This window comes from Morone saxatilis, unplaced genomic scaffold (genome assembly GCF_004916995.1).
Source record: "Morone saxatilis isolate NCDOM2014 unplaced genomic scaffold, NCSU_SB_2.0 Contig20, whole genome shotgun sequence".
Lineage (NCBI taxonomy): Eukaryota > Metazoa > Chordata > Actinopteri > Moronidae > Morone > Morone saxatilis.
In genome coordinates, this window is record NW_023339763.1 from 6,801,557 (window position 1) to 6,818,732 (window position 17,176).

The 17,176-nt window shown below is 39.8% G+C and overlaps 1 protein-coding gene across 1 annotated transcript in view; it reads right to left on the minus strand.

Annotated features, from left to right (window-relative positions):
• Positions 1-17,176, minus strand: part of jade2 (jade family PHD finger 2) — a 160,775-nt gene that overhangs the window by 15,471 nt on the left and 128,128 nt on the right. Inside the window, 1 exon segment of the mRNA XM_035667182.1 lies at positions 8,533-8,664. Within this exon segment, the coding sequence (XP_035523075.1) occupies positions 8,533-8,664 (132 nt within the window).

Below are 17,176 nucleotides of genomic sequence, written 5' to 3' on the forward strand. Positions count from 1 at the left end.
CACAGAGTCGGCTGTAGATCTTTTAGAGAGAGAGAGAGAGAGAGAGAGAGAGAGAGAGAGAGAAACAACTTGACACACTGACATTTACAGTATGTAGTGATAAACTCCAAATCCAAACATACTCTTTCTGTCGCTTCATCAATAATGAACATATAAACCCATGTTACAGTAGAAATCCTGTTTCCTGTCTCATTCCCAACACTGTGGTGTCTCTGTGTGTGTGTGTATAATTAGGAGATTTTCATGGCTCCTTTTCTATCATTGTGGGCTGTGAAAGTGCTGCCAAAGCACTGCGTGTCTGTCTGTGGCATTTTAGTCTTTCTTACTCTGACACACAAACACACGCACACACAAACTCATCTATACGCACAATGCAGGGAATACAGCGAGGCTTAAGGAGAACAGAGAAGGGGGGGTTTGGATCCACTAGCTCAGGCACTTTTTCTCTCCTGCACCCACATTTTGGCTTGCCAGTCTTTCACTCCTTACATCTTTACATCCTAACATTCAGAGGCAGGAGAGCATTTGACAATTTGAACTAATAAATAACTTACAGTTGTCAGATAGATTACAAGTTTGTTATTTAGCTAAATCACTCCCTGAATGTTTGGCAGATTGCTTCAATGATGATAAAAAATAAAAGGATGATTAAACAGATATTTTTTAAATTTGAAATCTGAAATGCAATATCCCAACTGTTATGTAAGCTAGCTAGCAATAGACACACCGACCCCAAAAGTGTGTGCGAGATCTCTCTTAAAATCAAGAAGGCCTTGTGACCCCCCCATGACCCCTAAGTTGGGAACAACTTCCTCTTAACAACCCATAGGTCCATAGATAATGTTGACCAAAACTTGCACACAAACACATTATGAAAAATGCCGACGAGTGTATGCAGATTTTTCTGGTCTCTTTCTCTTTCTTGTCTCTGTCGTTCAGCCTCACTGTAAATCTTCAGTGCCTATAATGATCTGCCAAGCAGGACAGCAGGAGGTGCTGTTAGGGTGGCTTTAACACCAGCAATCCTCCCCACACACACACGCGCGCACACACACCGAGCTGGTCGTTTCCATGACGCAGCATGTCTCTGCAGGAGTCGAGAGAGCTCTGAGGGAGGGAATAGGTGACAGAGGGGGAAAAAAAGAGGCTGTGAAGAAGTGTGAGGAAGACAGGAGGGGGTAATAGAGGAGAAGAGAGTAGCAGAGTTCAGAGAGATGAAGGTAGGAGGGAAACGTACAACATGCCACTCTGTAGTCTGTAGCTATTTTCAGATACCATCACATACGGTCCATCCTAACATCATTGTTTACTATACTACAGCTGGAAAAACACAGCAACAAGACTACAGCCATGCTACCAGCTCTCTGAAGCTGTACTGAGACACAGCAGTTCAATGCTAACATGCTCACAGTGACTGGCTGATGTTTAGCAGATATAACATGTACCATATTCACAATCTTAGATCAGCTTGTTAGCATTCTGACATTTGCTAGTTAGCACTAAATACAAAGTACAGCTGAGGCTGATGGGAAATTTTAACTGATTGATCACTAAATCACTTCAACTCATCATGAGAGGTACATGAATGCATAAAAAAGACAAGGGTGGGTTTGTAATTAATAGTGATTAATAACAATGGATCGCTTTCTTTCTGGCTTAAATATGCGGAAGGAACCAAATAATAGTTCCTACTGATAGTGGAGCTGTATCTTTTAAATCAGATGACGACACTGACTCCTCCTCCTCCTCCTCCTCCTTCTACAGCTAACATGTTGAACAAATGGGGATACTGTAGGCTAATGCTATGTATCAAAAGGTGCTGCTGCCGTTAAAGCCGTCTAAAGCCCTTGTACAAGGCTGTGTTACGTGACAACAACAGTTTGGGGAAGCAGTGCCAGTGCACGCTAGTGTTACGGCAACAAAAAGCCCCAGGATGGCATTACAGAACAGCTGATATTGTAGCAGCAAATGATTCGCTAGCCAATGCTACTAGGGCAGTGCGGGGTAAGGAATGCACTACCAGCAGGACAGGGCCAAGACCAGGCCTGTGCATGTGAGAGTGTGTGTGTGTGTGTGTGTGTGTGTTACGAGGTAAACCCTCACTACAGTCTGATGATTGTTCTTGAGTCTGCCTGGAAACTCCAGCAGAAAGACAGTGATGGAAACAGCGAAACGACGAGTAAATGTGCAGGAGGCGCAAGAGAGCGATCAAAAGACCCACAAGGGGCGATGAAGGAGAGACAAGAAATGCAGCAGGCAGAAAAAGAGAAAACTAAATACCTGAATCAAGGAGGGAAATTACAGAATAGGACACCATAATGGCAACCAGAGTAAAAAAGCTCAGCATGAATCAACTGAAATCAACCTGTCAGAGTTATTCTCTACAACAAAAGAGACATTTTACTTTTCTGTCTCTTACCATATTGTCAAAATGATCCCACACAATTCTAATCTGTAATTTGGTCCCATTATCTTTTTGACTACCTGAATGAAATGTAAAATGTTCAGATTTTCTTTGCTCCGTTTCAACATAATGCACACAACGATGCAGCCATGACGTTTGGAGCCTGTTGTGTTTTCATTCAGAATGAAAGAACACAAGCGTCTGTGGAGAGATGCTATTCTCCACGAAATTCAATAAAAGTACAGAGAAAAAGTCACCATGCAGGACACAAAAATCCCTTTTCTCTCAGTAACAACGGCCTGAAAAACACCAGAATGCACCGCAGCCGAGACTTGTAGTGCTCTGAGTGAGGGAAACTTTTACCAATTGTGAGAACTCAAGGCTCTCTTGCTTTTACTGTCACCATCAGACAAAAAAGTTGAACAAAGGGAGTCGCACACACAAAAAACGCGACGTGAACCTGCATCAACTTTCGCCTCAATGCAGCACTATGTGCGTGTGCTTGCACGTATTTAATTTGATGCCTGCTAGATTACTCTGTAATGTGAACAGTACATTTCTTTTTGAAACGTGCTATTTATTTTTATTATATTACATCATAAATCTGCAGTACCTATACAAAGCCTCCACCTGGATTTGACCTCTCTCATTGTAGTCTGGGTTAGAGGTTAGACACAGACCAAATTTACTGTGCAGATGATTTGTTAACTTCTCTCACAGGTATTATTTCCACCACAGTGTGATTGTATATGCATAAACTTGCTAGAATGTCCTTGAGTATTGTTTGTCATTTTCACAGTGGAATAACACAAGGGCTGCTCAGAAAATCTCATTCCTCTTAGACGATCCACTGAAATCAGTAACTGTAGTGAATAAACTCTCAGCCGGTAACACTTTCAGAATTATGTTGCATTTCATTTATACAATGGGTAGTTTAAAAAAAGGTTCCAGTATTTGTCTAACAACACTCTGATTACACTGGATTCCGACTGAAATTTGTTATGGATCTCAGTTTTAGGGATGAAACTCCTCAGTGCCTATGAGGGTGACACCAGGAAGATTACAAAACAATCTCCCTTTTTCCAAAGCACCACTGGCATATGGGCCCCACTAATAAACAGTGGGGATAAGGGACAGTACATCTGAGACGGAGTTCTGGTACATATCTGTCTTCTTGATCCCAGAACACTAAGAGGAAGACAAAGCCCTGGGAGTCAGGACCAGACCCGACAGAGAACAGATGGCATGACACACAAACACACACACTGAGACTGTGAGATATGAACACATACGGCATGCAAAAACAAACACACAGATGACACACTGAGACAGGAACGATATATATATATATAAATATATAACACTGGCAAAGGAAAGCATGCATGCACGCACACACAAATGCAGACAGATGATACGATTGCACACAACAAGAGTACACCACATACACAGAAGGGCTTGTTTGTCATGGAAACACAATCTGAGGGATGATTTCCCAGCATCTATTCAACATCAGGTTGCAGTCCTTATCCCTTATCAGTCAGATGGAGAGACCGAGTCAGGAAAAGAGAGGAAGAGAGATGATGGAAAGATAAACAGAAAGAGGGAGTGTTATAACACAGAGCCAGTATAAGAGAGGGTAAAAAAAGAGACAGATTCACAGTGAAAAACAGAGGAAAACTAAAGGAGATACATAGAAAAAGATAGGAAGATAATATCAGAACAGGAAGCAAGTGAGGCAAACTACTCTCCTGTCCTGTGTTATCATCCCTCTGTTTATTGATCAAATTCACTTTGACAGGAAAATACTGTTGGCTTGGCGACCCTCAGCTCTGGTTAAATAAGGAAATGAGAGAAAGTCCTGCGTCATTGCTGATAGTCACTGTATGTGGGTGAAGAGCTCAAAACATCTCTGCCGGTTTGTATCTTGAGTGTACTGTAAGATACTAATGCACATATAATGGACATTGTATAAATGCTGCATATTATACTGTGTATATGCACGAGAGTTTGACCAAATCAGATGTTTAATGACTGACACTGATGTATTATAAATATTTAAAGTTAACATTTATTTCCTTGAGAACATTTCCAACTCCTAACAGCCAATACAAATGGTGGCTAAATTTACAAAAATTAACCCTATGTTGCTCAAAAGTGGAACTGCCTTTTGGGGAAAGTTGTTTTAAGTTTTCTGAAACTGCAGAATAAAATCAATATACAGGTCTAACAGGAACGTCAAACAACTTCCCATCAATGCAGGAGACTTAAACTGACAGTCCTTCCACTTACAAGCATATTTCCCAAAACTCTGCAGCTGACACCCAAAGCCAAAACTCCAAACTCCTACAAGTGGAAACTGAATCTTTGCGGACGCGTGGCTGGATTTTATGTTACAAAAATGTTAACAATAGAGTGAGGTTAAGCTTGGCTGTATATAATTCCTACCAAAACGCTATAATCCCACAAAGGCAGAAGCCCATTTCTTTATCGACAGAGCAGCTTCAGGTTTCATCCTTTGATGACAGCATGAAGTCTTTGTTGGGTGTTTTTTCTAGCTTTGAGCAACGTTCTGTCATGTTCATTTTCTGAGATCACAGGAAGGACCAGAGCTCCTCACATTTTACATGTTGCTGTAGTACTGCTGTCAGTGCGCCAATATGTCCTGTAAATGTATTTGAATACAAATGTTTTTTATGTTGATGTATTCCTTCTATTCACACTTCATTAAGCTGCAGGACTTGACCTCTCACCTCTCTTTGGAGAGGGGGGTGGGGTAACTGAGAAAGAATATACCTTTTAGGATCTATACATATAAAAAAAAACATAATTATCCATTATGTAGGTAAACTGCTTTCACTTGATGTACCTAAATACATAAATAAATGATATTACAGAACACAGTTAGTCATTCATTTAGGCTCTCAGATATTAATCATGTACAGTAATTGTCTGTGTAGCCAAAGCTTTTTACAGAATGTCATTGCAGGAATATTCATAACTTATTAGATCTGGGTACATATAAACAAGGATTATGCAAGGCTACAAATCCACCCACTTCATGTCCTACATATAGAAGCTATTCACAGCGGAGGAGCTTTTTTTTAGAGGAAGCCTGAAGATATGGAGGACTTTGTTTTCCATTTTATTCGCCCACACAAACATACAGTATATCACCAATTGAGTGTTTCTTCCCCTTTATTGTTTGCATGTTAATTATTTATTTCCTTATACAATAAAAACTTTAATAACATTACTTGGTAGGTTTTTCCGTCATAAACTTTAAGTACCCCTATTTAGCATTTATAAGGAGTATCTAAACATAAACTGGATTATAACACACTATAATGTAGTTGTAAGCAGATTTAAGTATAATTTATGATAAAGGAAGTAGGAGGCAGCTGAGTCTAAACAGTTAATGAATAACAATACTTTATGGGCTTCGAGTGGTTATGTAATTTAGATGGGAAACATTTCCAAAATAAAAGCATGAAAGCTATAACCTTAAAGACAGGAATCGGTTTGATCATGACAGCGCTGCTACGACGGACAGCACCAAATCTCATCAAACTGTCACAGCTCTACTGCCCCATGAAGCAGCTGTATCTGGAAAAAATAAACTGAGGATGTTTTTAGGATGTCAGGAAATATGACATTACGGGAGCTACCGACACATCCAAGAGAGCCAAATTTCTACTGTCTACCACAATGAATACAGATATAGAGGTAGACAGATGGACATGAACGGGGGGGATGGATATTCAATTTAAAATCTAAAACTCCCATGTTTCTGAATAGAGAAGCTTTGGCATCTGGATCCATGATTTGACTCGTCAGTCAACACATTTCCACCCTCGCTAACATGAACCTGGATTATTTCCTGAGAAACTCGAGCTCTCAGCCACAAGAAATAGTCGTCTCCGGGCCAAACATGTCACTTCTGTTCAGCGTGGAAAGTAAAAAATAACCCTCTCTCACTGCTTAGTGATGGACAAACTGCTTCAGAGTACAGTATCTGTTTGACTTCTATGAGGATGTCTGAGCATTGAAATGTTAATTTGCACCCCAACAGTCAGGCAGGTGGCTTGTCTTGACAACTTAAAAGCTACAGATTCAATCACCACAGCCGCCAGTGTGTCTCCATCAACAGTCTATCTTGTGTCCTCGAGCGACACACTGAGTCTTTATCTGCTCGCTCACTTCAAGTCGCCGTGGATATGAGTGTCAGCTAAATGCCTGTAAATTGTCAATGTTACGAACACATATCTACATACATATAATCGGCGTGCTCAATTTCCATTTATTATCTGTCTTCTGAGCATCATACGTAGCTGTAATGACAGGTGGTGGGGGAATGGATCACCTTCTAACAGGACAGACAACCATTATCATCCATCCACATCTCACTAATGATGAGGATTGGCAGTGACAGGACCTCTCTCCCTTATTCTAACGGCGTCTCTCTCCCAGTCGCTCATTAATGACAAATATTGACGCTGACAGAGCTTCTCTCTCTCTTTTTTCAGTTTTACCATCATGTCTATCCCTGTTTTCTCTTCCTCTTATCCCCAACTTTCACTCCCTTCTACCCATATAAAAGTTTGGATTAGTGATTAAATTGTTTCCATTTTGACAAAACAAGGGGTATTTTGCAACTTTACTTTACAAAAATACCATATCATAGTCAGATTTCTCCAATTGATACTACTGCAAGACTAGACAGATGTATTGTACATGATCAGGCAGTATTGTGCTTTCCTTATATATATCCCCATAGTAACTGTGTACATTATTCCCTGCTTTGTCCATCGGTCTTTCATAGAGAGCGGGGTTACTGTGAGCAGAAGCTTTGTAGTGGAAATGGCTTTGCAAGATGTGTTACTGAAAATGAGATAACTGATCCTCTTCTCAACATTCTTCATGTTGTCTTCACTTTTAACAATCTCCACAGCCACTGTTGAAAGGTTTTTGAAATCAGGGAAGCCCCAGATGATTGTTTTTCTTTTAGATTGATCATTTACCTTTTTTTTTAAAGGCCAAATAAGTGTTAAGTCTATAAATGCCAGAAAATAAAGACATATCCCTCCAGTTCCTCCAGTAGACAACAAGGTGACATTTTGAAATTCCCAAAAGGGATTCAGTTTACATACACATAAAACAGAAAAAACTGCACTCTTCTTAGTGGACAAGTGGGACTCACCCTATGTTTGACATTTTTAGTTAATAAATGACTTGCTCATCCCTGTATCATCTTTGGTAATTTTGATTCAATGACCATTTTTTAATCTTGCTCTTTATAGGATGGTTTATAGGTTAGTCTCTCAACTAGTGGACTACAGCTCAGTTCCCAGGATGCTTCTAACTCATGCTGTACCTCTCAGGAGGACGTTTGGCGGTCCTACAGGCTAAAGCAAGGTGATTTAGTTATTACAGGAAAGCTGAGAGGAGGTCTGCATAATTTACAGGGATGACATTTTTATAATATCCAGTCTTGCTTCATCTCTGTCTATCACTTTGTTTGCCTCTCTGTCTCTCTGAGTGATGTTACACTGCCAGATTGATGCATCAGATCAGACCTGCTGGGCTAAGCTGCAGTCAACTCCTATTAAAGATTTTATCGTTGCATCTGACACTTGATCCACACAGAGCAACACACAGAAAAGGTATGACAACACTGATGATGGAGGCATGAAATCTGTGAAAAAAGGAAAAGGTAACACACCAAGCATGGACCACATGCTGACCACAGCAGAATATAACAGTTTTTTTTTGTCAAAGGTTGCAGCACTCTTGATGCATCAATAATTTATTGAAGAGTTTCCACATGTAAAGTCTTTATCAGCTGAAACTGAAACAATATTAGAGATTTCCAACCTTTATAATGTCTTGCTTGTGTTGTTATTGCATTTTGCCCTTTTGTAAAGCAAAACGCTGCTGCAAATAAATTATTGGTGCATCAAGTGTACAAATGTGCTGCAAGCTTTTTGTCAGCAGGATCTTTCATATGGACACACAAACACACACACATATGTGGCATACGTTCAGCCAATGAGGTGCATTTGATCAGTTTGCAAACACTGCAGGGCGTACACCCACCCACGCACACACACACACACAAACACACAATGTACCTAGCTCTTTTAGCAGGGAGCCGTTCTCTGACTTCAATCTCTCCTTTTTCTTCTCAGGACTACTCTTCCTCCTCTCCTTCCCTTTCTCCTTCACTCCATTCTGCTTCCTCTTTTCTCCCTTCTGGGTTTTCTCTGCAGGGAGACACAGAAGGGATTTAGTTGATTTATTCAATTTAAGCTTGATTAAGATGGAAAGTGTCACTGAGCCTGGGGAACTTCTTCCTTTCAGGTGGTTTTGAGTGAGAAAGTAGCATACAAAAAACATTCAAGTCATATAAATATAGTGGGAAAAAAGAGCCATACTAATCAGTTATTGAAGTTTTTCAGAATATTTGTTGACATTTTAGGAAATAGTTTTATTTTCTACAACTCAGCTGATGGAAATCAAATTTTAGCTTTACAAGACTGTACACGTGTTTGACATTTGGATGTAAAGAAGAATAAGAAAAACAGCAGAGAAAAAACTACATTGGACTTGAATTCAAGGCCTGAAGACGTTTCCACACATGAAAGATAGACTCATTGATTGTGTTTGATTGTGTTATAGCCCTCTAGAATGTACTCTTCATCTCCTGAAACACAAGTGCACGAAGAGCTTGTGACTGACAACTTAAAGTCTGATTGAAAAATGTTATTACAGGACATCATCCATCTGAATTAATCCTCAAAGGCTAGTAAAGGTTGTAAGCCAGTTCATGGTTGCAGAAAAGGTGTAATTGGCTAAATGTGACTCTCCTCCTGATGAAGTTTGGTGATACAGCAGTAGTTCATCTTCACACATTTACACTTCTGCTCTACCCAGATAAAACCTAAATGCTTGGGATGCATGATAATTCTTCTTCTAAAGGTTGTTTAGTATTCTAGTTTGAGGGTGTAGGGCTGTCAGATTCAAGACCCATGTGGCCTTGGTGAACGATACCTCAGTTAACCTCAGAGTTAAAGCAAGAAAACAAAGACCAGTCATGGTGTTCGTGGTTATCTCTGTGTGCAGATGCACTGTGTTGCATGTTCTTTTATCTCTGTTAGTAAAAATCCAACAGTGTACTCCACCTTTCAGACTTTTTTGAAAAGAAAAACCGCAACACTGTCGAATACCCTGAGGAAAGAGACCACTTATATAATGTATGTATAGAAACACAAACACATCAGTTGTGTGTTAGTCTTCACATACACACACACACAGACACACACACAGTATGACATGTAACAGAGCCCTGCAGAGCGCATCCCTGCTGCGGGCTGTCCTCTCACTCCAGGAGACTTCGCTCTCACCCTCCAGCTGAGAATGTGGAAGGTAACACACCAAACACTGATACATACACATGATCAAAGACAAAACAAAAGGAACAAAAGCTGCTGTAATACAGTCTAATACATTAGTCCTGCAATAAATACTAACTTAACAAAGGTTTCAATGTTGCTGTATTTTAAACTGTTATCAACATGGTAGTTTAATATAAAATCCCATATTTCTTTATAACATTAATGCAGCTAATTAATGGTATAAAACGGACCTATACAACCTGAACAGTTTCTTTAATTTGTTAACAAACCACTATAAATAGGTACAATGATGAAAATTAAAAATTAATTACCATTTATCTGGCGCAGGAGTCAGCGGCATGACGAGGGGGAAAGTAGGTAAGAAAACCACCAAATTTTATATCAAATTTCTCATATATCTAAATTTGAATTTAATCATTATAGATTATTGTAATAGCCTTACATTATAATGTATAGCCAAATCCAATTTTCCAGATAACTAATTTACAGTAATTCAGTTAGGGCTGCAACAAACAATTTTTTTCATTATCGAATAATTAGTGGATTATCTTCGCGATTAATTGACTAATCGCAAAGCGTTGGTCACAAGTTTCTAAAGCCCAGGGCACCATTTTATTATTGCTTGTTTTGACCAAAAAGTTCACATTTGAGAAGCTGGAGTGGTGGATGCTGTTTTTCCTTTAGATATTACCTGAGTAATTAATCAATTATCAAAATAGTTGTAGTTAAAATAGTTTATGACGTGATTCTACTACAGGAAGAATGATTGTTTATAGTTGAGCTCTGCATTTAACACAAACACATGCACGCTTAACACACACACAAAGTGTACACACAGACACACAGCATGTAAGGAAACGATGCAGTCACACTCCACTGACTTACACATACAGCACAGTGATGATCTCTCTCAGTCTCTCATTCTGTGACATGGGAAGCCCTTATTGTTGGGATGTCTTGTTGTTACAGACTCCTGCTGTTTACACAAACACAGAGTCCTGACTGCATGGCTCACTAACTCTCCTGCTGCTGTGTTTATATACTCTGTGTGTGTGTGTGTGTGTGTGTGTGTGCGTGCGTGTGTGTGTGCATGCACTGTTACAGCAGGTGGCACCTGCGAGTTCATTACAGTTATACTGGAGTTTAGAAAAGTGATTCTATTTGATGATCTGACATCTACAAAAAGTTTATCAGTAAATGTCTGTAAGAAATAGAAATGTAGGCCTCATTACTTTTTGCCTTTAATCGATAGTGACAGCTAAAGAGTGACACGGGGGACACTTCAACGTCTTGTAAGATGTTTATTAAAAATATATTAATGTAATTAAGCTGGCTATTCAATATAAGGGGGGCATTCAATTATATATAGCCATAATACAAAAAGAAAAATCACAAAATGTACATGACAAAACTACCATTTATTATTTTTAATTATCCTGAGTTCCGCAGTATAATGAGCAGCTCTTTTGCGTGTCACTCTCTTTTCTTCTCTCACTTTCTTTTAGCGGAGGCAGCAGCCCTCACCATCAGACGACCCTGTTCACAGCAGGAGATGGAACAAAGTGTAGAAAGTTCAATTCCCCGTTAAAACTGTGTTAGTTTAGTCTAGTCTCCTCCATGCTAGCAACTCTGCTTTGCACTTTGAGTTAAATTCTAACACATGTTAGTCTTGCATGTTACATGTGCTAATTAGCACGAAACACAAACTACAGCTAAGGCATTCGTTTTGCAGGTATTTCATCATAAATCTAAGTGCTAAACAAACTTTGGTCTGATGATGGCGCTATATGAAAAGCCAGAAGATATCGCATATATCACAATTAATCCTGTGGGGGACTTTAATGCCTTTACCGAATGTCATGGCAATCCATCCGACTGTTGCGACATTTCACTCAAAATCACAAATGGAAACCTTGTGGTGCTAGAAGACAAAAAATCAGGGACTCACTAAAGTCAGTAGGATTTATCCTCTGGGGGGCATGAATGTCTGTGTAAAAGTTCATCTTAATCCTTCCAGTAGTCGTTGAGATTTTATTTTTGACCAAAGTCGTGGACCAATTGTCAGACTGACTACCAAAGCTTTAAAAGCTGCATGTATTGTAGCTGTTCTGTAGCATACACTATATATTTTCCAAATTGTGTGTGTGTGTGTGTGTGTGTGTTGGTCAGTACAATACATGCCTACACTGCGTGTGTGGCTGTCATAGCCAGCAGTAGGCTGTCCTCATGCTTGCTTTAGCATGGAGGAGCAGGACATGCATGAATGGAGCTGAGAGAGACCAGAGAGAGATTTCACACTGAGACGACCCTGTGTGTGCGTGTGTGTGTCTTCAGCAGTAAAAGAGCATAGAGAGGAAGAGAAGAGAGTGTAAGACAGTATAATTCACTAGAAGTACAATACTTAATGTTTGGAAACAAAAAAAAAGCGAAAGAAAGAAGAAAAGAACATTTATGTGTACTGTATGTCCGTGCGGGTTAAAAAGTTTCCATTTTTGTTTAGAAATATTCATGTTTTCTAAGGGTTTGAAAAGTTCGTGCTGTACCTCCATTTCAGAAATAAAATGTAAGGTAAAGTGGAAGAATAAACGATGTGGAAACGTTATGGTAGCTGACAGCATGAATGCTGGTTGCGTAGATGAAATAGGATAGAATACGGTTTTAAAAGTGTGGCAGAGTTTTTATTTCCAGCTCCGTGCCAGATTGTCACTCAGTTAGGAGGAAATGTCTTGCTGTGAAAAATTCAGCGGAGTTAAGAACTGCTGTAGTTTATAAAAGTTATGAATGTGACAAACATGCATTGAACATGGATGTGGCTATTTGACCCTAAAAGCAGGAAGCGAGGTGGGGTTTGTTAGATGAAAGCAGATGTAAAAGGATGCCGTTTCCCATAACTGCTATAGCACCTGATACTTTCAGCCTCTCTCATGTACAGTGGCTATTCAGTGTGTGCTAACATTCTTCCTGTCTCCAGGACCTAAAAAGACCACTTGTACTTTTGCAAGGACAGTACCAGATTAAGAGAAAATCCTTTTTGAAATACTTAGTTTTCATCTCTCTCTTTCATCTCTCCAAATGAGAGAAAATTCTATAATAGAGAAATAGTTTTTTCTGACCATGACAGAAATCACGAGAGTACTGACAAGAAAATAAATGCTCATCTTGAATCTCAAAAATTGGATCTTATTTACGCCCAGGATCCGACTCTGGCTCATCTGCAGAGGAAAGCTGTTAGTTTGTCCGTGCCGCGGAAGGGAGTGTATCCTGCGCGCGTGGGGAGGGAGGGTGAAGCGATCTGCAATTACATCACTAGATTCCACGATACACCGTGGACCTTTAACGTGGAATAACCCGATGACATCTTTGTGTGCAAAAACACTGTCTCGAACAAATACTTTGTTGTTCCCTGTACTAACTGGTTTAACTGAGATTTTGAAGCGGTCCAATTAGCCGTCCTTTCAAATTTCATACTGTGCGTTACACCAGCATTACAGTCTGTAGTCTGGTTGAGTGATGTTGTAGTAAACACAGTGATGCAACATGCTAGAATACTAACTTCTCCAGTGCATCAGAGTTGCTATTGGCCAAATGTGCACGTTCACATGGTCAAAGTTGAACAAACGAGCGAGCTCTAATAGAAGTGAATGAGAGATGTGAGTGAATATTTGTAGGATGTGAGTGTGACTGTAATGTAGAAACTAAAATCTGACATGTAGAATTAGTGTGAAGGTGAAAGAAGTATAGTAAGACTGTATGAAACCTTTTTTTTTATATAAAGAGAATTTGTAAAAGAGCGCAGGTACCTGACATGCTACCAGACATTTCTCCCCCTTTTTCCAATTTATTTTATGGCTGTTGCTGAAATTGCGGAGGCCATTAATGCTGGGGGATCTTTGAGGGAGCTCCCAGGGGGAACGTTTCTTCACACAGCTCCCAAATTGTAATTTCTTTCTTTTTTTGTTTTGACAGGAGGGACTATCTTATCCTCTGATCTCCCAGGGACAATTTTTCAACATTTTTCCCCAATTCTTTTGTCTAATCTGATCTTGTTCTTTTATATGTTCTACAGCATGGAAAACTAGTCTTTGGGCCTTCAAGGACGCCTGCAGGCTCTGCTCAAACGCGTGGAAGCTTTCCCCCTGCCGTTTGTAATCTCAGCTCAAATCCAACTATCAGCAGTGGAAACCTTTTTAAACACTTTTTTGTCAGATCGGTGCTTTTTTCCCCCCTCTTTTGTCCTACGTTCTGCTGTTGCCTTTCTCTCCATCTTTGCAATATTATCCTTCCCTCCCTTGTTTAGAAGGTGCAACAGCACCAGGGGATACGTCTTTTTGAAGTGTGTGATTAATTTCCCCTCTTTCTAGGTGCACTGAACTGCAGCGTGTGAGTCTGTGTGTGTGTGTGTGTGTGTAGCCACTGTGTCCCATTTCTTACCTGAGCTCATTAGTGCAATGTGAGAAAGTTTCCTTTTTTACTCCCCTACTGTCTTTTCCTCCCTCTCTCCACCCTTTCTTCTGTCCTTTCACATTCTTCCTGTCCCTCTCATCGTCCCTACGCCCGTTTCTCTCTCTTCTTCCACTCTTTCTTTCATCCTATTACCTTCTTGTCCCTTCCCATCGTCCTCTTCCTCCATCCTTATTTTCTCTGTCTTCCTCACACTCCTCACACACATACACACACACACTGGCTGAGAGCAGATCAGAGAGGCCAATACTAACCACTGTCAGCTTGTCACAGTTCGGTTTGAGCCAGAATGTAAATGTAGTGCACTTCCTGCATAACAATAATACTGTGTGTGTGTGTGTGTGTGTGTGTGTGTGTGTGTGTGCACTTTCAAGAAAACGTCCTACGGTATAGAATGTAACTGAACCTATATTATTTTTTATGTGCATCAGTATGTTTGAACAGCTAGAACTCTATATGTGTGCATATATAAGATTATAGTTAAATATGAGAACTGATGAGCTGTAGAGAAGTGAATCAATTGTCTTTCTGACCTGCATTAAAAACAAACAGGGATGGAATTAACTGACAAAACCTAGTTTAACATCAGAAATAAATGGGGAAATCCTATTATCTTAAGTTTCAGAGAGAAGGATTATGTGTATACTGAATACAGAAATGTGATAAATGTTTATCACACTTCTGTATACAGTGTATATTCGGAATTTCCCCATTGTGGGACAAATAAAGGAATATCTTATCTTATCTTATACACATAATCCTGTTGAGCGTGACTCAATGTCTTCTTTCAAATGACTAAAAGAAATAACAAGTAATCTTGGTAATTTTATTCCTGCCACAGAAAAGCCTGTCAAAAATCTGACTGTCACTGGAGATTAAAAGTCAGACTGATGAAAGCTTCCTGGATAATATCTAATTTATGTTGAAAGGTCATTAATGTCAAACCAAAATAATAGTCTGATCATACTTGGTAAAGTAAGTACATTTATATTCTGTAATTCATATTTTTACTCAATGTGATTTTTCAATGTCTGTCTGTCTAACACTTTTGTCCAGACTGAAATATCTCAATGACTATTGTATGCATTGCCATTATGTGCCGATGTTCATGGTTCCCCCGAGAATGTATTCGAATGACTTTGGTGATCTCCTGAATGTTCCTCTAGCACCGCAATGAGGTTGCAATTTGTGGTTTTAAGTGAAATGTCTCAACAACAATGGGATGGATTGAAATAACTTTGGTGATCCCTCAACTTCTCATCTAATACTGTCATCAGGTAAAACATTGTAAATTATGCAATTCTTGTGGTTTATGCCAAAATAAACTAACCCCATTCTATCAGCCTCAGCAGTACTTTGTGTTTATTGCAAATGATCAAACGGTAGCACAACACTTCTCCACTGGCTTTTCTATTATGTGTAAGCCCCATCTTGTTAATGTCACAGTCATACGGGTCAGACAGAAAACGAAATGTGACATTTTTGTTAACTCTGCTACAATGGAGCTTACATCTTGGGTGAAATAATATTTTAGCTTATGAAATTATTATTAAAAATCACTATTTCATGTGAAATTATTTAATACATTCGGTCTTGTTGACATTTCGAATGACCATGTTGAGTTTTTATTTGTTATTATATATGAATCGCTTGCTACAGACTGATACTAGATGCCTCATCATCATGCAGACTTCCTTGTGTTTTCAGCGTAATGCCCCTCTGTCTGCGTGCGGGACAACAGGGATATTGCCTGCCTGCCTGTTCGCCTTGCTGGTAACATGTTAGCATTCACAAAGCATGACGAGAGCAGCCCTCAACATGACAGACAGGCATTTAAACATGACAGACAGACAGGTGGACTGGCAGACAGAACGTGGAACATGACAGATTAAGTACTATGAGAGACAGACAGGCGGACTGAGGTTTGTGGTTCTGTTTCAGCTGGGTTAGAGGAGAAATGTGTGTGTTTTCCTCATGGAAACAAGCCCGGAGGGAGATGAGGGGAGGGAGAACAGTGGTACTAGTGCATGGTGAGCTTGAGGTATCTGCAGGTTTTTGAAAATTGGAATCTACAGTTGTAAAGCCTTTCTGTGCTGGCTAGAATTGGATGCCAGACCAATTTTAACAGGCAAAAAACTGGAAGCATACTTTTAAAAACTAAGTCAGCATTGTGACCATGATATTACACCTGTTCTATAGGATCATATATGCATTTTAATCAAACTTAATATCACCGACTGTAGAGCTGAATGGGATGGCGAGCCACTGCCATAGCCGCACTTGACGTCACATCATCACGTCATGTTCAGTATTTGTTTTTTAAGCTGTCCTAGAGTGAACAGGCTGAAGAGATTCGACACTGCAGAAATGCTGTCTGAAACGCTGTGCTACTGCTCGGGGTTACAATATTACACGCAGGAGAAAGTCACATAGCCGCCGCCTCACTCGCTCAGGACAAAACTCCTGAATGTTAACACCAGCAGTCTTTAAGCAGAAAATGCCGACTGGCCCGCTAATTATCCCAATTCACCACAGCTGTAGCATTTGTGTCTCACGGCTCGGCATTGTTTCAGTTTAACGAGTGACCCTGTTAACTGGCAACTTTCAGCCGAATTCGTTAACTAACTGATGACTTTTTTTTGGCTCACAGACCCAGGAGGCAGGTGATTAGTACAAGCAGGTACCGCGATTAAACATTATCCTGCTGTACCCCTTACAAAGTCATTTTCAAAAACAACAAAACTGGCGGTGACCCCGAATACCGTGCTGTTGATCCAACTTAAAATCACAGCAGGGGAAAACCGCTTTCACAGTGACATCCCTAATCTACTGGAGTGCAAGTCAGAACTGACACAATAGCGAATGTCGTATTTACATAAATATAAATAGCATTTATTAT